This window comes from Cygnus olor, chromosome 2 (genome assembly GCF_009769625.2).
Source record: "Cygnus olor isolate bCygOlo1 chromosome 2, bCygOlo1.pri.v2, whole genome shotgun sequence".
Classification (NCBI taxonomy): domain Eukaryota; kingdom Metazoa; phylum Chordata; class Aves; order Anseriformes; family Anatidae; genus Cygnus; species Cygnus olor.
The window spans coordinates 106,792,011-106,814,032 of NC_049170.1; the positions used below are offsets into that span (position 1 = coordinate 106,792,011).

The 22,022-nt window shown below is 37.8% G+C and overlaps 1 protein-coding gene across 9 annotated transcripts in view; it reads right to left on the reverse strand.

The window, feature by feature from the left end:
* Positions 1 to 1,978: 1,978 nt before the first annotated feature.
* Positions 1,979 to 22,022, reverse strand: part of ANKRD12 (ankyrin repeat domain 12) — a 67,590-nt gene continuing 47,546 nt past the window's right edge. For all 9 annotated transcript variants that reach the window (XM_040550007.1, XM_040550004.1, XM_040550005.1 and 6 more), the window contains 5 exons: positions 15,722 to 20,394; positions 8,750 to 8,848; positions 6,553 to 6,696; positions 3,629 to 3,724; positions 1,979 to 3,256 (listed from right to left, as the gene is read on the reverse strand). In XM_040550007.1, coding sequence (XP_040405941.1) covers positions 3,071 to 3,256; positions 3,629 to 3,724; positions 6,553 to 6,696; positions 8,750 to 8,848; positions 15,722 to 20,394 — 5,198 coding nt within the window. In that variant the 3' untranslated portion in view covers positions 1,979 to 3,070. The remainder of the gene's footprint in view (positions 3,257 to 3,628; positions 3,725 to 6,552; positions 6,697 to 8,749; positions 8,849 to 15,721; positions 20,395 to 22,022) is intronic.

Here is a 22,022-nt window from a genome sequence, read left to right on the forward strand (position 1 = left end):
CCCCGGGCTCGGAGCAGCCGCTAGGGGCAGCCCGGCGCGGCGCGGGGGGCGAGCAGGTGGTGGAGGAGAGGGGCGAGGGGGGACGAGGGCTCCGCAGGGCCGTGAGGTGCCCTGGAGGGACTCTGAAGGGGCTGAGGGCAGATGCTCAGCCCTCGGGGAGAGAGAAATAAAGCTGTGAAGTCGTGCACCGAATGCTGTTTCCTTCTCTTAAATGAGCCTGGAGTAAAGGGGCTTCGTGCCAGCCTCGCCAGGATCCCCAAAACGGCCACGTGGCGCTGGTTTATCCACCCAGGTGCCCAGCCCCAAGAGACCAAGCTCGGTCCCTGGAAGGAAAACCCAGGAGGAGCCCAGAAACCCCCAGCAGCCCGTAGGCTTCCAGGAGACAGCCAGACCCTTTGGAGGGAAACGCGGCCTTCTCCCCAGCGAGGTGATGCCGTGTTTCACCTCAGCCCTCCTGACTCGCACCACTGAAATGATGGAAATGATGGAAGCACACACTGGGTATCGTCCCGCAGTGTTAACCTGAAAAAACAGGGCTGGAACACAATGGGGATTCAAACCGGAGAAGGTGGGAGAGCGTTGTCCATGGGACTGCAACACTTGAGGCTACCCTTTGGGCAAGGCAATGCTTACTGACTGGCATCAAAAAAAATCTGTTGTGTGACACTGATACTAGCAAGGCGTCTCTCCTTGTTAAGGAAACACAGGCTATGCCTGCGGAACATCCATCTTCGGATCTCCTTCTAAGGTATACCGTCAAAATAATTTTAATTAGTCCAAGAACGTGCTGATACTCCCAGAGCACAAACACTGTAAACAGCTTGAAGCCTTGCCCCTGCTCAGCCCTGCCGGACCCGCCCGCTGGTTGTGTGAGCCGTGGCTCCGCTCGATTCCTCCGTCCTCGCTCTGTGCACGGAGTTCCTCACTGCACATCCAGCTGCACCGAGTCCCAACTCCACATCCACCCCACCATCTCCTCCAAACCGAGTGCCTTTGTCACCCTCTTCTTGCCTAACACATCCAACAGTCCCACAACCCGATGCAGCTTCTCTGTTCTTCATGATGCGTTCCCATCACATACTCCAAAGAAGTCTGTCTTAGGTTTTCCCACTTCCAGATCTATGTTTACTTTTTATTACTCCATGAATAATCTGATGGAAGTAAACTTGTGCCCATTTACTAGTTGCAGCTTTACCCATTCTTCCTGTCCTTTTAAGCAGGTGACAACCCAGATTTCTGTATTATTTTCAAAACTCATCTGAAAGCAGCTGTGAAAATTTGACTTTCAGAATAATACTGTTTTTGCATTTTTCTTAGTCTGTTTTCAGTTGTGTGTGACATCAGGTAGATGGTCCCATATAAAAGCACAAACAACTCCTTCCTCCAATACCTAGCAAATTAAAAGTCGGGAAAAAAAGGTACAGGGCAGGAATTACATACGAATGTATGCTTAATCCAGTTTTACTGTGCTTGAGTTACTGTTACTTTATTCTTGACTTGAACTGGCATCAGTGTGCATACAGGAAGGAGTCTGCTGTCTGCGTAGTCTCACATTCAATGCTCAGTTTGCTCTCCATCACAACAAAGGTACCTGGGCATTCACACAGACAGAAGGAGTAAGTACTCTTTCACCTGGTATTTAAAAATCAGTTCAAACTAAGTACCGTAATCTCTTTTCCAGGTAACCGCCTCTCTTGCATAAACCCCATTTCTTTCAAAATGAATTTCACAGACACCAGATCCCAACCATTCTTGAATAATTTATGGACTAGACTGTAACAAATCTTTTTCATGAATATCTATAACCTTCTCGTAGTAAATAATTAACTAACTACTCACGGTTTTAAGGATTTAAAAAAAAAAAAGCATAAGATTTTGTTTTTGGTTGATCCTCCCTGGATACATCCTATAACAGGAATGATGAAATTTTATAATAATCAAATGTTACAATATTAAGAAGAAATTCCAACTAGTAACATGACCAATAAAATTTATTAAACATTGTATTTACAAATATTTACATATCCTTCCATAGATTATTAAAATAGACAATATACAATTTAAGAATTTTCATTCAAAGGCATTTTGTTGGAAAAAATAGGCTCTATTACGAGACCACCATATAAGAGAATTTTTTTTGTCATGTTTTTGTTGTTTTTGTTTTACACAAAAATATTTTCAGTATAGTAAGTCATAGGTATGGCATTACAACAGCAGACTAATATGAAATATGTTTTTTGTGAATGCTACAGTTGTTTAGGTATCAGTTATTGAAGTAAAGGAGTTACGAGTTCTGTGAAGCATGCAATACAGTTTTTACAGTTATGGTGATGAAACAATCAGCTCAACTCAAACACATGCCATATTAAAAAGAACTGCCAACCAGGAACACACTACACTTAATAAAAACAACAACTTTGGTCCAATAAAACATTAGACAAAAACAGTTTTACAGTTAAAATATCTATTTTATACAGGTTTGAACATTAATTACAAGACTATTTACATTTGCACAATATGTATAAAATAAATTATTTAAAAATGAAGACAATATTACATCTTTTTTTTCCAAAAAGAAAACTGTACAGTAATTTACAAAATATAATAAGATTAATAGACTATTTCCCTCCAAGTCATATATTGTCTTCCACAGGCTTTTTCATCTTTTTTCTGTGGGAGTTCAACTGTAACTGAAATTTCATTATACAAAGCTTTATAGCAGATTTTAGGTATCATTTTTTTTTGGTGGCCGTTTTTGTTATTAACAGCTTCCAGCGCTGTTAACTCACCATGTTTCATCATCTTTTTCAGCAATAAGCTCTAAAGCTGTAAGCATTTTGAAAATACAGATAATGGTATTTACTGGGAAACTGATTTCAAAATTAGCATCCATCTTCTGTATTGCGAACAAGACCCCACACAACGTTTTTCTGAAGGAATACCTGAATTATTAAGAAAGGCAGTATTCCACAGAATTAAGTGCCCTGTCTTAAACAAACAAACAAAACCTTGTGTATCACTGCACCTCAGTCTCTAGTTTTCCATGGGAAGAGCCAGAAGATACTAGTTGTCATATTGGTGTCAATTCAAAGTCGTCATTAACATCAACAAGAGGAACATAAAACTCTTGAATTTCATAAATGCTGATAGATTTGTAAGTAGCAGGATCAAGTTCTTGCAGTTTAAGCTGCCACTCCAGTCTTTGTACTGCGTTTAAAGCTGCTGCTTCATGCTGCTGCCTCATCAAAAGGCACGTCTATTTTAAAGTTAGAAAGAAGTTATTTCAATATTTGAAAAAAAACACCATATGCAACAAAAATATTAAGAATAGAAAAGAGATCTAGGAGCCTCTTTGGTGGCAATAACTGCCCCACTATATATTTAAGAAGTCACAGATTATTCCATTAAATTATATGGCAACAGTGGGGTTTTTTGTTGTTTTTTTTTTTTTTTTTTTAAATATTACTAGTCCTTCATTCATGTTGCCCTTAACATATTTACAATAACTTACAATATTGCATACAAATTTATGGTTTCTTAATATATTTATTCATCTCATCTTTGTAGTTTGTAGTGACATTAGAGGCACTTTTTTCCCCTAAAGATATGGAGACATGAAGATGTATACCTTTAATTTGTCAAACTTATCATCAACGTCCTGTAACCACGACATAAACTGTCTTGCATTGAATCGATCCCTCACTGACGTTTTGCTGTCGTCAGCCTGCCAAAAAACAAACGAACAAACAAAAACAAATGGTAAGTTATTTGACAATTCATCTTAGACATGGTTTAAAAACATGAAAGCATACTTTGTGGGAGCTTCATAAACAATGCTTCAGATAGAAGAATAAACTCCAAGTCAGTGAATCAAGGTTTGTATGTATATGTGAGCAAATACGTTGACCACCACTCTCACTGTGAGACAGCTACTCACTAAAAATGGTTATTCCCAGATTCCTCCAAGCTAAAGCTTTCCTCTATTTTTAAAATTAGAGTAGGAGGCTTCAAGATTTATGCCTTAAAGTCTTAATCAGTACAAGGCAGATCTTCCACAAAAATTGCTATCTCTTCTTGTTCCTTTGAAAATTCAGTAACAAATTAAATGAATGTCCCCTGGGGAAAAACAAAACATTAATCAAGGAAAACTTGAGCAATCTGACTTAACTGGCTGCACAAGTATTCAAAAGCAATTTAAAACCAAAAGTTACCACAGAAATCTACAAAATGGGATTAAAAAATGTCTTATTTGTCCTGCCCAATGAAATCTCTCGATACTTTTTAATAAACTATTTCTTAAGAATCTGGAATATCACATTCATCCTTTGTAAGAAACTAGATACTGCATAGCTAGTCCTAAAGCCAGACTATGTCGATTTAACATTTAAATAATAATCACTAAATAGCACAAGCTCCTATTACATTTTTAGAAAAGAAAGCCACCTCTTTTGCAAGAGTACATGAACTGCAGTAATGAGCAAGAACGGGAAAAAATGCAGACACAGATCTCCAGAAAACAGCTGTCTGAGATTTCAGATGTTCCTCAAGGGAAAGCTGACTAGAACAGAAAGAGCCCTTAGCAACACTGGTCTTGTGGTCCCGAACTGTAGGTGTTCAGGTGAGCTGTACCCAGCTAACAGTCTGTTCTCCATAAACTTGGGCCTTTTTCCTTCCCCATCTTCGGTCTGGTCCGTATGACTACAAGGAACAGTTCTCAAGGTCTGCATGAGATTAGCAGCTGTAAAGGCAAGCCCTGAAGCACCAAGAAATCCCACAGACACAGCTCCCAGACAGTCATGTTCCTACAAAATAAACCAGATCTTTGCTTACAAATCTTTCCCAACTATTTGCTCAAATAAAAGTTGATTTAGAAAATGTTTCTTCATCGTAGAACAAAAGAGTTGCTAGAAGGATAGCAGGAAAACATCAGAATGAATTACAAGGGAATGATTCCTTATCTGTTTATATTCTTCCCGTGAAGATTTGAATTAAAACATCGATTTCAAGCTGGCAGTTTCACATATTGTCTTCAATGATAATTAAAAATATATTTAATACTTTGGTGAACATTATGTGCAAATGAATTATGTCATTTTCTAAGAAAAAATAGCACAGAGGTAAAGAGAGGCATTTTACTACTACTACTCCCCCTATAAAGATCCCTTTTGTCTTACATAATTCAAATATAGAATTGTTGTATTTAAAATCAATTGGAAAATGTTAATAATAAAAAATGCAGGTATACGTAGAACTCAAATGCATCTCAAGTTCTAAGCACTAATAGTAATAGCCTCTGAACTGGGGCAAAAAAATTATTCTGAACTTCAGAACTAACAATGACTGTATTTTGACTGTTAGGAAAAGAGAAAATTCTCTTTTGAAGATGATGACTTAAAAATTTGTCAGTATAAGGCTTAAAATGGGAGAAAAATACAGCCTCCATAAAACTGGTATTTTCTGCTGAATCACCTTCTTGACCACAGCTCGTTTTTTAAAGATGGAAAAAATGTAATGACACAGATTGAGGAAACGTTGAAACCTGTAATAAATGTGTAAGGGGTTCCAGGTCTTGAGTAAAATTCCACGTCAGAAGTGTAGGTGTTTCATTTAAAAATGCCCACTATTCAGTACATCAAAACTTTTATTACATCTGTAAAAGCCAATTTCTTCCTTGCATTACGTGCTTCTCAGTCACCAAAACAGGTACTGAATTTCCACTCCTGTTAGTAGAACCATTCACAAAATACTGACACCATGAAATCATATTCTCTTAGAGACATGGCTGTGGCAAACTTCTGAGTGGTAGCCCATACAAGATATGTAGATTAAAAGTATACTGCTCATCTTATTGTTTAACCAGAAACTAAATACTAACATTGAACATGAAAACAACATGGAGCATGTAATATGGAGCTTGAGGTGATTTTGAAAAAACCCTACTTTTATCTTGTAGTGTTCACCATCTCACTGTTGGTCTTTAGTCTTTTTTTTTTTTTTTTCCCACATAGAACAGTTCTAACACCTGCCTTACAGAGAAGAAGAAAACCTTACACGAGTGTCTCCACAAAACATTTCAAAATCTTTCAAACCAGTCTCACACATTGCTTTTGTCACTAGTCCAGAGAACTGGGATGCAGTAATCTTATTTTCTGACATTTTGTTGTTTTGCTTAAGATGTATTTGTGAGCTTCCAAAACAGGTTCTATTCGCAATTTAAATTTGACTTCATAAAAAAAACACAACAAAAACAAACAAACAGCAGTCATGTTCCTATTTTATCTTTCGCATCATTTCTGGAGGTGAAAGAAAAACAGACACAGTACAAAGCAGAAAACCAAGAAGAACAGTGTACATACCTGTGCCCTCTTGTTATTGCACGCCTGACGTGGTGTGCAATATGAGGCCTCATCGAAATAACCTACAACATGCAAAGTCTTGGTCCCAAGCAAATCAATGACAACTTCAGTATGGGAACAGAATTCTCTCCAAACACTCATTTTGAGTAAGGCTAGAAAGATTTTTTGTTTGAAAATCTCAAATGTGTCTCTTTACCTGAGCATCCAGAGGCACATTATACACCTCGGCATCCAGCAGAACAGTGCAGGCACTGAATGGTAGTGTTTGGTTAGCTAGAGTTCTTGCTGCTCGATAATGAACGCGTAGAACTTCTTGCTCATTAGAAACAATAAGCTTTTCCTGATTGAAAAAAAATGGAAATAAATTATTATTAAATGTATTACCATATAAGTATTTCAGTTTGATTCATAAAAACGTCTATGCATTTAAACATTTCTCTTTAAGGCTTACACTTCTGAGAGATGTGAGAAATGGACTGACAGGGAAAGGGGTAACTTTTTAATCCAATCAACTCCAAAATTCCAGTTTACTGATGCAAAGAATGTTCCCTGCATCTCAGAACTGAAAACATTCCCTCCTCCCCCACTGCTGGGTGAATGCTATGCCCAGATTTTCCACTCAGTGCTGATGAAGCAAGTTGTAGTTGATGAAGGTGAAGGATGAAAGGCTGAGGCACAGGACTGGGATATAGGTTTGCAAATCTCGACTGTATGAAGAATTTTACACATACTTGTCAAGTCAGGTACAAAGGCCAAGCAATATCCTTTGCAGATTTTTTATTTTATTTTGTTGTTGTTGTTGTTTTTAATTAATAAAACAACATGCAGAACTCCATAAATTCATAGCTAGACAAAGTTTCTTTTCTTAGTTCAGGAAAGAATGTGTGTCTCGGCCTATCTTGACTTACAGCTGTATAGAAATTGGATTCTATTTGAAGAACAGTCTGTTTGAGCAAAATAAAATATTTTGTATTTAAGACAAAGGAATTTACACATTTATTTATTTACTGCTCTGCAACATAACGGCTCTAATTTCTTATCAAAAGAAAATACTGTGGATTAAAAAAAAAGCCCAGAAAACAGCACCTTTCCTTCATTTGGTCACAACTATTTCTTTTCAGAAGTCAAGTCAGAACTTGAACCATATTTACATTCTTTGCATTTATTATTTTTTACCTAGCTTTACAGTGTAATACCAAATTCAAGTAGAACCTCCTCCCTTGACTGGTTTGGTAATCCACATTAAAATTATCATAATCAAAAAACACCACATTGTGTTTTAATGAGCCAGCTGCTTGTGTAAACTGTGTGGAAACCCTTAACACACAGTCTGCATGAAAAAGGGGCCCTGCCTGTGTCCACAAGCAGTGTGGTCCACAATACTGACCAGACATCTAAACCTAGGATGAAGAATATTCTTAAACTAGGGATATTGTCTCAATTTGTGTGTTCAAATTCAGAGAAGCCTATACATGGTGTTCTAAAATAATTTTAGACAGTTTTTGGAAGCAGAATATTGCAAACAGTGTTTTAGTCAGAACTTCGAGGAGAATTGCTCCACCTCCAGAGGACTGGAGCACCTCTTCTACAAAGACAGGCTGAAGGAGTTGCGGTTGGGGTTGTTCAGCCTGGAGAAGAGAAGGCTTCAGGCAGACCTTATAGAGGCCTTCCAGTACCTAAAGGGGGCCTACAGGAAAGCTGGGGAGGCTCTGTCAGGGAGTGGAGTGATAGGACAAGGGGGAAAGGCTTTAGGTTAAAAGAGGGCAGGTTTAGATTAGGTATTTGGAAGAAATTCTTCACCCAGAGGGAGGTGAGGCCCTGGCACAGGCTGCCCAGAGAAGCTGTGGATACCTCATCCCTGGAGGTGTTCAAGGCCAGGCTGGATGGGGCTTTGGGCAACCTGGTCTGGTGGGAGGTGTCCCTGCCCATGGCAGGGGGGTTGGAACTGGGTGGTCTTTAAGGTCCCTTCCAACCCAAACCATCCTATGACTCTATGATTCTAACTAATACAGAATTTACTGTTGCTTAAATTCTTTTAACTGAGTGACTTTGGTCCTAAAGTCTACGACGATTATTAGCCTTCACAACTAGAGGCTACTCTACTTCTTCCCCCTCCCTGCTGCCCCTAGGGAAAAATCTGAGACGCATCTTAGAGCAGTAAAGAGGAAAAAGCTGCTGTCTTACTGACTTGAGTATTCTGGTAACAGTTGTCCAAACTGTCACATAATACTGAATTAGTTTTATTTATTTATGTATTTACAAGTTGCTCCGATTCACAGATTTGGTTAGAAGGCAGTTTAGTTTTAAAACATTGTTAAATTGAGCAAAACACTGTCTCCACTGAAAAGAAAAACCCTGAGGTTGGAAAATAAAAAAACCTACTTTATTCTTACCCTTTCAATGCTGTGCTGTAAGCGTAGTTTCATCCTTACAACCTCCTGTTGTTTAAACAGTTCCTTAAGAGGGTCCGATAGTGAGGGAGGTGGTGTAATCTATGGAAAAAGATTCATAAATAGTACAGTGAATATATATTTAATATATGTTTAACATTGCCTGTATGACTTGAGCATTTACTAAAAAAACACAAGGTTAGTTTTTTTTTTTTTTTTTAAAGGGGAGAATATGAGTTTTGTACATGCCATTAATTATATGACATCAATCCATTTGCAATAAAAGGTTTTAAGGTTTCTTTACCATGAAGTTAATGAACCTGCCTGAAATGGCATTTCAAACCACTGAATGCTTTTAATCTATCATTGTAAGCATGTAACCTTTCTTCAAAAGACCTGTACATTAGAAGGTATGCAACATACAACTTTAGTTCAATTTTAAAGACTTTTTAAAGTACCATTGTTCATTTTGAAAAAAAAGTTAAAAACTGCCCAGCCAAATGTAAGAAGAATAAAGATTGCCTTAAAAAGAGAAATCCTGGGCATATCTATAACAGAATCATTTGCACTTTACATGGCACAAAAGATAACCAACTGTATTCCTAACCTTAATATCAGGCAGAACACAAGCAAGCACAAGAAGTACACTAGAACCCTAGGCAGTGGCTTGAAAAATGTTTTCTCCCTTCAGTAATTCAAGTAAGATTGTTTTGTTTTTGTTTTCAAAAGTTTAATCCTAAAAATATCGACTTGTGTGAGTGAGCTATCTATGCTGTTACTGACTGGCTATATTCAAAACATTTCACATTTTTTGAGTCTGTTATAGTAAACAACAGGTATAACAGATAACCAGAAACCACAGCTGGAATACATACCTACAGGTATTATACTCAGCTTTGTACCTATAGTAACACATAGACACAGACATAAGTATTTTTGTTCTACAATGCAGATCCCTCAACTGTTAAAAAATAAGAAATACATCATGAAAACATGGATGTTACTAGTTACATTACATGTTGTATTATGAGTGTCAATCTTGCATCTATACTCTCCAGTAACAAAGTGATTTATTATTTGGAAGATTATTTCAGGACTATTTTTCCCCCCAACTGGAAGTTAACCAAGGTTTTTGGAATTAAAGAACACATTGGTTAACTAATTGTGGTGTACTCTTCAGGTCATTACGTAGTATAAAATTACATGCAACTCCATGTTTCAAACTTCTGAACAACACACACTTCACTTCTCTCTTAATGAAAACTCTTTAGCTCTCAAAACACTAAGATTATGGCACATGCCATTTTATTATGCAAGTCATCGGGTGTTTAAAAAAAACACAAGAACAAAACAAAACATATGCAGACACAAAAAACACACCTATGGCAATCATCTGTCTCAGTCACTGTGGATTTCAATATGATTGAGATCAGCGTGAGGTATTTTGCAGTCTACCTTTGCCTGGAAACTTCATATTCATGGCACAGTATAACATTGCTGCCTTATTTTTTTCAGTAAAATAACACAAGATGCTCATAATTATACCATATCTAGCTAATAGTACTAAAAATGAAAAGATCTCTCAGAAAGCTCTCTTTTTAATAGAAAAGCACATAGCACAAGCAAGATAAACAATCCGTCTATGAAAGTTGATTTTATGCAGCTAATTTATCCAGAAACAAAAATTTCAGAATTGGCAAGCATCCATATCAGCTGAACAATTTAAAACTGTATTACCAAATGTTTTTCTTTTAAATTCACATACCATGTAATTTTGCAACATGGTAGAAGATAACTGGAAAGGACGGTATTATTTAGACTGTGAATTTGTATGCACTTTATTTAAACATATAAGAAAACTCTGCCTCTGTGAAGCTGCTATTGCACAAGTCTTCATAAAAGTGTTTTTTTCAGATCCCAGAATTGTTTTATTAGATTACTGATTGGCAACATATGTATTTTCTAACCAATATTTAAAAAGAAAATGGAAGTTTCATGCCACCTAGTAGCCAGCAGGTTTTCAGTAGCCGGTCTCACTAAAAGCCATGGCACAATAAAGTCATTTCAAGCAGCAGGTGGCACCCTAAAACTGTAAATTGAAAGGCACTGAAGGCACTGAAGTTTAGCTCTTGCTGACAGATTTCTTTCGCAACTCCGGATGTTGATTAACCATGCCTTGATTCTGTTTCAAAATCGAAGTTTTATCTCCTTGTAGGAATAAATGTACGTTCTAGAGATCCAACCAGGCTAGAAGAACCATGCCACCAGGTTGAGGGCTTCTAAACTGCAATAATTGTGGCCTTCCAATGAAGGTCGAACCCCAAACACTCACAGCAACTCTCTGCAAATACTACTAGCAGTATGAAAAGCGACAAGAGATGTTTACGATCCCAGAGATTACTACAGCCTCTGGATAAATTTATAAACACTTGACTCCAGTAAGCCTTACTTTGTCTTCCAAAACATCACGCTTAGTACAGGACTGAATTTGTTTCCTGTAATCCCTCCAAATAATTTCTCCCCCTCTCTTCTTGGAAAGACTGGAAGAAAGCCTCAGATCCCCACATTCTGCAATCTGAATTCCAGTAGTCTGACACCACCTACTGGAAATCCCAGATTGTGAACTGACACTGGATTTGGACAAAGGAAATGAACTTTCTGGCCTCAAAAGAAACTGAAGTAAAAGGTTTCAAGGGAACCTGAGGACAGCCAGAGGAGTCTCACTGATCCTCTGCTCAGAGACACCGCTAGTAAGAAGACAACAAGAAGCGTGGAGGGAAAAGATGACCACATATGTTGGCACTGCAAAATCACAGCATGAAACAGGATGCCACAAGGAAAAAGTGACCTCAGTTTCTTGTATAACCCAAGTAAATTATCGGACTAGTTTCTTAAGGGGCCCAGGCTCCATACAGAACACAGGTGGAGAGATGACCCCTGCCTTCTCACACGTTCTCTAATCCTAGGCTGAGCAACTACCAAGAGAATCTGGACAGCATCCAGCCCTTCACCTCTTTGCTCCACAGCACTAGCAGGCAGCCACCTGAATGGTTTTGTTTGGTAGCAGCTAGGGATCAAGACATACCTGCAACACCTTCAACACATGAAAGTAAATTACAAAAGTTTCTTGCATGCTTTGCATCCTTCGTAACGACTGCCGCAGGAATACCAACTCTTCACTCTATAAACCTTCAGTTCTCATTTGTGGCTGCTACAAGAAAAAGCAGCACTTCGGCTAGCAGATTAACACAAACACAAAATTTCCAAGATTATTTGCATACATCCCTCTCCATCTCTCTCTCTCCTTGCCAACTGGCCTGCTCTTTTGCTGTTACATTTCATTTATTTAGGAAGCAAGCTTCTGGTAACATCACTAAAATTAGCTTTTACCACTTAAGTTTCTACAGCAATGCCAGGGAGACTGGACAGAATCCCTTTTATTAGAAACATATCTGCTAGATAGCCAGGGAAAGCTGGAAATGAATAACCTTGGCACCTCTTCTTGGGAGGCAGTACAGATAAAGGTGACTGAACCCCACCGAACACACTGACATAGGGCAACATAACTGAGTACGATTTAAATTTAGTCTTAGAAGATTCAGATTTGTTTCCTTCTGTTTAGAACTAACCCGATATCACCTATCTTATACTTCATATTTGCACTGGTAAGAGGGAAGCCACAATTCACATGTGACTATCATTACAGCCTTAGGTGATATGGGTCATAAATTACGGTATATAAACAAGGTAGTGGAAATCAAACTTGAACACACCATCTCCTGGTTCCCACCTACAGGATGTTTGAAGTTCATCAGATAAACAAGAGTGTATCATTAAAATTCCAACGCAGAGAACAGTACGTTACACAAACTATTCAGAGTCTCAGGGCTAAATATATTGTCTTCATGTAGACATTCATACAGGGATACCTAAAATACAGTAATACTTAAAGAAAAAATTTCTTTCCTGTAGTCTGTGTATGAGTGAGGCAAAAACCAGGTTAACAAAGAATCACCTAAGGAAAAATATAAGAAAAATCCCAACAGAAGGGTCATTTTACTGTTGCACATTACACTATGCATATAATGCATAATAACACGTGCGGATGACTCAAAACTGTGAGGAGTGGCTGATACACCAGCGGGTTGTGCTGCCATCCAGAGGGACCTGGACAGGATGGAGAAATGGGCAGGCAGGAACCTCATGAGGAACAACAAGGGGAAGAGCCAAGTCCTGCACCTGCAGAGGCACAACCCCAGGCGCCAGCACGTGCTGGAGCACCCAGCTGGGAAGCAGCCTGACCAAAAAGGACCTGGGAGTCCTGGTAGACACCAAGTTGAGTGTGAGCTAGTACACCACCCTTGCTGCTAAGAAGGCTAGAGGTGTCCTGGGCTGCATTAGGAAAAGTACTGCCAGCAGTACTGGTGAGGCCACACCTGAGGTGCGGGGTCCAGTTCTGGGGCCAAATGGAAAGACATTTTAATCAAAAATGTCTATTTATACAAGTGACAGCAATTAAACAAAAGAAGCATTTAGATGATGAAACAAAATTAAAATGCTTAAAATATCTTCAGCATTTTTTCCTTATGTTCTGAACAGCAGGAAGTAAAAAGCTTCACCTGTTCTTAATGCTTGAAGGGAAGAAACAACCCAGAAATCTAAATCAGATAAAAGTCAGTAACTGCAATCCTTCAAGTATACAAATCACATTTTTGTCAACCTGTTAAAAAGAAAAAGCCTTTTAAAAGTAATTAGAAGCCATGAGAATGGGGAGCATGTGTTCATCTCTGATATTTACTGGACATAACTTACCCAAGAAATTGTGCTACACAACCACTTAAATTTATCCTCATGAACTACAGAATCCCTATTACACACATCAAGAGACAGGAAGGAAGAACGAGGTTGTTCTTAAATACCAAGTCATCACCCTCCCTTTCTTCTAGTGCCATTTATGACAGGGAAATGAGCTCTGTTGCCCAGGTAAAAGATGGGTCATGGAAAAATGTAAGCTACATTTCTTCACTTTACAATTATCCCAAATTAACCACTGAAGTTTGATGCCAGAACACTAAGTTGTAGCTTGCAAACAGCAGCTGCTAGTCAAGTACACGCTATAAAAAAAATAAATCTTTGCCTCTGGTGATAAAGATACACTCCTGAAGCGGCAACAGCTACTTAAGAGAGTTTTCTAGGCCAAGGAAGGTCTGGTACGTTGTAGCAAAGCTCAGAATACATTCTCGTTCGCTTACAGACCAAGTAAAATGGTCATCTTACCCACACCTTTCATCAGATTATAATGAGCTTCCTAATTTCAAAGAACTGTGGTCACCATCAGATGAGACAGAACTCAACATTAGAGTACGTACATACTCTCTCAGGAAGATGGAGGGCACAGCGGACAAAATGAGAGGAGAAAGCTTACATGGGAATTATGACTACCTCTGGAATGAAGCAAGAGCATACTTTAAAATTTACTTTTATGTATTAGATTTGTGTTCATTGCTTAGTCAGAAATAATCAACTCAATTGGAAAAAGCTATACGGCATCTCAAGTAGGAGCAAGTTATCTTCACTGAATCAACATAGTAACTAGGCCATTCAGAAATACAGAGACTGAAGGCTGGATGTTTCGACTGTGCATATGAGATCTCATATACACAAACAGTTCAGGCATTTTTGCCATTAGAGGGTAACGATATTCTCCTCATTCCTCCTGAACTCAGAATTCCCCTTAACTTGACACACCGTAAGTAATGGACATACAATCAAATACTACTGAATTCGGACATTATCAAGCTACTGTATGTCAGCCAAACTATTCTGGGAAATCAAATACACGGTCTCAGCCTGTTTCAGCTATTAAGTGTGTCAACTTAAACCATTCAAATGGGTTTAAGCTAGTATGCTTTACCTCAGAACTAGACAAGTGTAAGTGTGGGCACCCAGTCAGTTAAAGAGCATCAGATAATAGATGGAAAACTAGAAAACCTCCTTCTTTTCCCAGGAGTAACAATACTCAGAGGCGGCTAGCAAAAAACCCTCAATACACAATGTGTTGGGTCCTTCCTCTTCCCCCCACCTACAACACCACACGCAGTATCAGGTCGGCTGAAGAGCAAAGAAAGGAAGTTCGAGTTGAACTCTACCAGGATTATGCTGACTTCAAAGTAGAGCCCAGCAGTTCCATGTTATTGTCAGGTACCTTGAAGGGCATCTCCACAGCAAACAGGGATATTAACTGCACTTGAAGCAATTCTGTGCTGCCTTGCACACAGGAGTCCCAAATTACAGGCCTCTTTCACAGCTGTGATAAGGAATATGCCCATGCCAGAACCATGGAGAGCTTAGAACTAAACAAGTGGCCCTGAACTATGGATGGTCTTCACTGGGAAGGAAAAGAACTTCACATTAAGCAAAATTCAGAACACTTTAAGTTGATGGATAACAAAAGCTGGGGCACGGCATATTACGTTTGCTGCTTTCACAAGTATTCAGGAGAAACAGCAATAGCTAGCAGGCACTCTCCTACTTAAAACTTTGGTAATGGGCTTAATATCTTGAAGCACTGCACTTCCACCCCCTCTCCAAATAAAAAAAAAACACAACTTTGAATAATTAGTTTTAACCAGATTATTTCCAGCAGAAATTTGGAGAAGCTCTAAACAACTGACTTTACGACTCACTTTTAAAATGGTAGCTTCTACAGTAGTAAACATTTTGAAATATATTTGTTTGCTTCTTACAGATTTCATACATGATGGTTTGTATTGTAACGACTTTGACACTACTGTTTGTATTTCCACCAAGTGGGGCTTTTAAATATGACATCACTAGTTGATGTTAATTTGACATATTTCAACTTATTTTCAGCACAAGTATTCAGAAGCAAGTTAGGAAAAACATGCAAGTTACAAAAATAAAACCAAAACATGCCTTTCCTTGTACTGCATAATTAAAGACCACGTTACTTACAGTCGGAATGCATATCTTGCTCAAGGGATTGCCGTCCAGTAGATATGATCCATTGAAGGTCACGTACTCATCATAATATTGAGGTGCCTGAGGAATAACACTGCACAGTAATTTACGCTTCTCTTCTATCTTTTTTCTTATGTGCAAGTACTCAAAATACGGATTTGCTCTCTCAGAACTGTATGGCTGAATCTCTTCAAGTTTCAAAGAATCAACAATAGCTGCCAACGACTGCTGGGTTTTCTCTTTAGCTTGCAGTAAAGAAGGGTTCACTTGCACAGGCTGAGGCACACGAGACACCTTTCTTTTACGTGGATGATGTACCTGAGCATCATCATCTTCAGTTAATCTAATCCTTCCTTTCAGAGATGCTGATGATTCAGTCTCTTTTTCTAATGTCTGCATGCAGCCGACAGGATTCTGCTTGCCCTGGTTTGCTAGCAAATTTGCTCTATTTCTCGTAATTCTTTGAGGTACTTCTTGCTGTTCCATCTTCTGATCCTCAGCAATTTCTTCTTCTAGTTTAACTACTTGGCTGTATTTATGCACCTCTTCCTGTATAATCTGTTGTGAACTATTTTCCAAGTTGGATAAAGAGTACTGTGGTGGATCATCTGTCAACACATCATCTCTGTCTTCAGTGCAGGGTTTTTTATTAGCTGATTCATTCACAATTCCTGACATTCCTGAACTTAGTTCACAGAGATCAGTGTCAGTTTTATTGTTAACAACATTTACTGAAACCAAATTTTCTTGCTGTCCTTTTTCATTTCTAACGTCTGCAACATCTGCTGCGTTACCATCTGCTTCAATCTGAGCATTCTTGCAAACAACTTTATTGAATGCATACAAATTTACATTTAATTGTGAACTGCCATCACATTCAGGAATATCTTTTTCTAACAATACCACAGGTAAATCATTCACCCTTTCACAGCTCTGTGAAGTAGCCTTCACAGAGCTCTCAGAATATACAGCAATAGGTGCATCAGGCTTCTTACTGTTTGAAGGGAAGAAACTGTTTTCCATCTCTCTGGTACTACTAGCATCTGTACTCAAAGCGGAAGATGCAGCTTGAACTAGAGTTTGTTGTTGTACAAATAATGAATCTTGACTGCTATTGCCTGGTAAAGAAATGTGTTTAGACATATCTGGGAGTGGCTGAATAGGTAAAGAACAAGGTGACTGTGAAGGAAAAAACGATGCAGATTCTTGAGAACTGGAATTTCCCTTGATTTCAGCATGCTGAGGCAAAAATTCAGATACTTTTTGTTCTTTTAAAGTCCTGTTCTCAGAACTGTGCATTGCTATAACATTATTAGTATCTTGCTCTGATACACTGTAACCTGAGCTGTTATACTCATTGTTTAATGAATTAAGTCTGTCAAAAGGCACATCCCACGGTTTGGTTTGCTGAGTCACACCACTTTGATTACATGGCTCTAAATGTGTATTGCGTTCTTCTGAAGGGCTCATCTGAACAACATTTTTAATGGTACTCGTACCCATTGTTACCTGCTTGTTGCTAACAGTTCCAGCTGGAGATGACTGCAAACCAGACATACTGCTTTGAAAGTCTCTTTCTGGCGTGCTACATGGTAGTTCTGGTTTAGGAGAAGTGCTAGTGTATGTCTGAAGTGACAGTTGAGCGTTCTGGCTATTTTCTTCTGACATTCGAGGCTGTTTGCTGTGTTCAGAAACAGCAGCAGGCATGCTGCATCTTCGAACCTCTACGACAGGTCTACACTCATTTAAAACCAGTTTGACATCTTCAACAGATGCCGATCTAATGTAGGCTGGCGGGAGCCTGTTTGCGAAAGGCGGCTTAATCCGATCTGGCAGCTCTGTAATACCATCGGTCTCTCTTTCAAGAAGGGCTGGTGATTTGGCACTTGCCAAAAATGGCGATTGTGAAAAAGACATTTGGGATTCAGAACCTTCTAGCATGACATCTGAATCATATTCAATTACAGGCCTCGGAGTAGTTACTGTGGTATGGCAAGAATCCTCAGAGCTCACAACTGAAACCATGGACACCGATCTGGAGCTCAGGCCTATCTTTTCACTTTCTGATTTGGGGGATTTATTTAAATTATCTAAAACCAACAAAGGCTTTATGACATTTACATTTCTCGTATCTACTGATTGTGACCTACTACTTGTAGCTTCTTTCTGCTGTTTTTCCTTCATGCAAACATCTGGCAACTCTGAGCTTTTCGAACGAATCAGTTCTTTGTTTTTCACTTCAGCTAATGACTGTTTTGGTTTTTCTTTTATCTTGTTGAGTTCTAAACAAGTGCGGTTTCTTAAACGTTCCTTCTCTTTCTGTTTTATTTTTTCTTTATGTTTTCTATGCCACTGCTCTATTTCCAGATCTTTAAGGCTAAGCATTCTTTCAAAACTAGTTTGCATTAAATCATCATTGACTAATCTTTTCTCCTTAGGCCGAGCATCCTTTGGTGCAGGAGATGGTTTAGGCTTAAGTTTCTCATGTTCAAGTTTTAGTTTATGTAAACTACTTTGATGCAGTTTATCTTTATGTTTGTCTCTCTCTTTGTATCTGTCTATGTCTTTGTCTTTTTTATCCTTCTCTCTACCGTCTGGAGTTTTCAACAAATCATCTTTTGGTTTTTCTTTCAAAGATGACAGTTTGTCATGCATTGTTTTGTTACCTTCTGTAATACTACATCTTCTTTCTTCTTGCATGTGTTTTGAGTTTGCTACTGCTGAGCTCTCTTTGTCTTTGGATTTGTCTTTTTTTTCAGATTCCTTTTCTTTGTCTTTAGTTCTATTTTTTTCTGACTTAGTATATTCAGATTCTCTTTCAGACTGTTTCACTTTTCTTTCAATGCAGTGTTTTTCTTTGCTGTCAGCCAAATGTTTTTCTTTATCAACTTTTTCTTTGTCGTGCTTCTTATCAGCCTTTTCTTTATTTTTTTCTTTGTCATCAATTTTTTTAAGAGTAGCTGTGCTTTTAATTTTATCGTTTTCCTTATGGCATCTTTCTGCATGCTGTAAATTGGGCTTTTCCTTTCCTTTCTCTACATTTTCATTTACTTCTGCTTTCTCTGTCTTGTATTCATGTTTTACTTTTTTCTCTTTTTCTGCATTTTTTCTTTCCATCTTTTCAGCATCTTTTTCTTTGGCTGAGGTTCGCTTCTCAGTCCTTTCTTTATTTTCCTTTAAATTCTTTTCTTGCTTTTCAGTATCTGTTTCTTTTTCTATTAAATGCATGCTGATCATCTCATCTTTAACACTTAGGCAGAACAATTCCATTTCTTTATCTGCAAGCATAATTTCCTTTTCTTCTTTTGTATCTTTTATTTTTTCATCCTTAAGAAACCTCTCATTTTCCTTTTTGCTCTTCTCTTTCTCTCTTTCTTCTCTAGCATTTCTCTCCTTGTGGAACTGTCTCTCCTTAACTAACTTGTCTTCTTTTGCCACAGCTTTTTCCAACTTCGATTTTCTGTCTGAAGAAAGAGATTCGTGTTCTATATTTAACAACATATCATCAGTTTCATCACTTTTGAAAAAATTCTCTTTCCAAAATTCTCTGTCAAACTCAATACTTCTTTGGACTTCTTTATCTTTGTGTTTATGTTTTTCCTTTTCTCCATCCTGCTCCTTCTTGTGCTTGTCCTTTTCTCTTTCTTTGTGCTTTAATTTATGCTTTTTAAATGCTTTACCTTCCTTGTCTATCTTTCTCAGGGTATACTCTGAGTTCTCAAATGTTGGGCTATTATCTTCATCTTTAATTTTAGGACTAGATTTTTCACCAAATTCTAACTGAAAATCTTTCTGATGATGCTTGCTTTTTTCTTTATGCTTGCAAGATTTGCCACTAGAACTTTCTACTAGATAATCAGAATCAGTGTTGTGATCATACCGAACTAATTCGGATTGCAATGTTATTTCAGAGCCTCCTGGTGATAAGCAAGTTTTGGTGTTTTCTTGCTTTAATGCTGTTGCTTGCTTTTCACTTAATCCACAGGGATGCTTAGGAGATTTGCCAGCAGTAATATGAAATAGGTGTAAAGAAGAATCTTCTTTTGGGCTGAAAGACTTCTTAAAAGTTTCTTCCTCTCTAGTTTTATCTAAAGAATCTAAGACAGAAGCAGCTATGTTTGTTACTCTAGCATTTTCTTTTTCTTGCTTTAGTTCTTGATTCTCTTTATTTTTACTCTGATTTTTTACTTTCCTTTTAACTTTGCCTTTTTGTTTGTGTTCATTTGTAACAATATATTCCTTCTTCACTCTTACATCAGAATTTGATGTCTCTGAAATAGAGCAAGGAGAGACTATCTTCTTGTCCTGAAGTATTTCTTCATCTGAACTTTCAGAACTTGAATACAAAACTCTAGATGGTTTCTGTTTCTTGTTTTTAAGTGATTTTGAAAGGACAACTTTTTCTTGTTTCACAAATAAGCTGTTCTTTTCAACTTCAGTTTCATCCTCTTTCCTTACGTCTTTTCTAAGAATATGTCTGTCATCAATCATCTTTTTCATTTCATCTTCATCATCATCTTTAAACTCATACTCATCATGAGCAGATGGAAGTGGTGCCTTACTAGGGACCATTTGTTTGCTTTCGTTGGCTACAGAGTCTTTCTCTACTTCTGAATCAATGTTCCCCTCTACACTGGAAGGATTTACAGATGGAGCTTCTTCAGATTCTAGATTGAGAAAAACAGAAATTAGTTGAATGTTAATTGGACATTTTTCTACTTTAGTTCAGGACAAAAATGGAAATTTTATAGAAAAATATGTAAAAAGAATATCATTAGGAACATGGTCTATTCAAAAAAGTGACCAGCATTGCTGCTGTTCTTATCACATAATAATTGATCCTCACAGAAAACAAACCAAAACATACAAATATTTTATATCACATAGTTCCTACCAATATCCTCAAATATCTTTAAACATGCTCTTAAATCCATTAACTTTTTTGTATGAAGCAAGATTCTCAGTGTTTTTTTCTATAAGATTATGAATTTTTCCAAGTAAATATGAAAAAAAGATTAAAGACAGAGTGATAGACATATAGAATTTTTAGCAATGGAAGTCATGTCAGGCTCATGAGTTTCTGTACATTTCATAAAAGCATTACTCTTACTTTAACCTTCATTTGTATCCCTAAGAGGTCTACCATATGAACAAAAGGGTAGTGAAACAAGACATCAGTCACAGTGCTAAATAACTGAAAGAAGAAAACACACTCAAAATACATAATACACCTTCTTACTAGAATTAGTTTTTTTAAGCAAAATCGAGAGAAACCCATTAGCTCCTCACACTTCACAGGTGTCACCCAGGTACATAAAGACATTGATTACCATTCATATCCCAATCTAATTCAAGCAACTCTTTAAATTTAGCAAACCTCATCTATTATGTGCAGTGCCTGCAAAACCTTTTTCTCAAGGGCATCCTTCAGTGATGATTCATTCCTAGAGGAATTCATCAACTCATGCTCTCTAACTACTAAACCACATTCTCCTCCACATGAACTATTTAAGTCAAAGTACCTTGTTTCAACAGTAGATGAGTTTAATTCTTAAAAGACAAAGAGCTGCTGGTGTACAGAAATTCCCTTATGAATCTTTAAACACATGATGTAGACAGCCTAAAGTAGGCTATGCTATAATTCTCTGCAACTGGTCTCTGCTATATGAGTGCTCAGTGTGAAGCAAGTATGATGTCCTGGGCGTCCTGACTTGCAAGTCAGGAGCATAAACCTTTCAACTCTTCCTCAAGTTAAATTGTACACAATGTACACAGCGTTATCACCAACTGATCATGTGAAAATTTAGTACTCAAGAATCTTTTAGAAATATTTCTGGATGTATTGCTCCTTCCAAATAAGGTCCCAAGCCAAGCCTCTCCAGCTGAATCTATCCATTTGTTTTTTTTTAAAAGGAAGAGGATTCAGTGATATTCAGTACTATGGATGAGAGAATTTACATACCAAATAAGAATCAACAGAAGAGTTTGAAATAATAGCAAAAGGAAAACAATGAAGCAGTTTCAACGCATTAGAAATTTTAAAGAAGAAAAAAAATACATTCTGCTGCAAAATTCCCCCTCATTTCCAGTAGCATTCTCTGTGGACCAAATGCCAGTAAGCAATGGTTAAGAAATACATCTTGCCAGGAAGCTTCTCAGCTGCTTTGTATTCTACACAGTACCAATAAAATAGAACCTTGAAGTCCCTAATATTTTCTGTATTATCTTCAGCATCCAGAATATATTACTAGTTCATGCTATCAATTTTTTACTCCCCCCTCCCCATCTCTAGTAT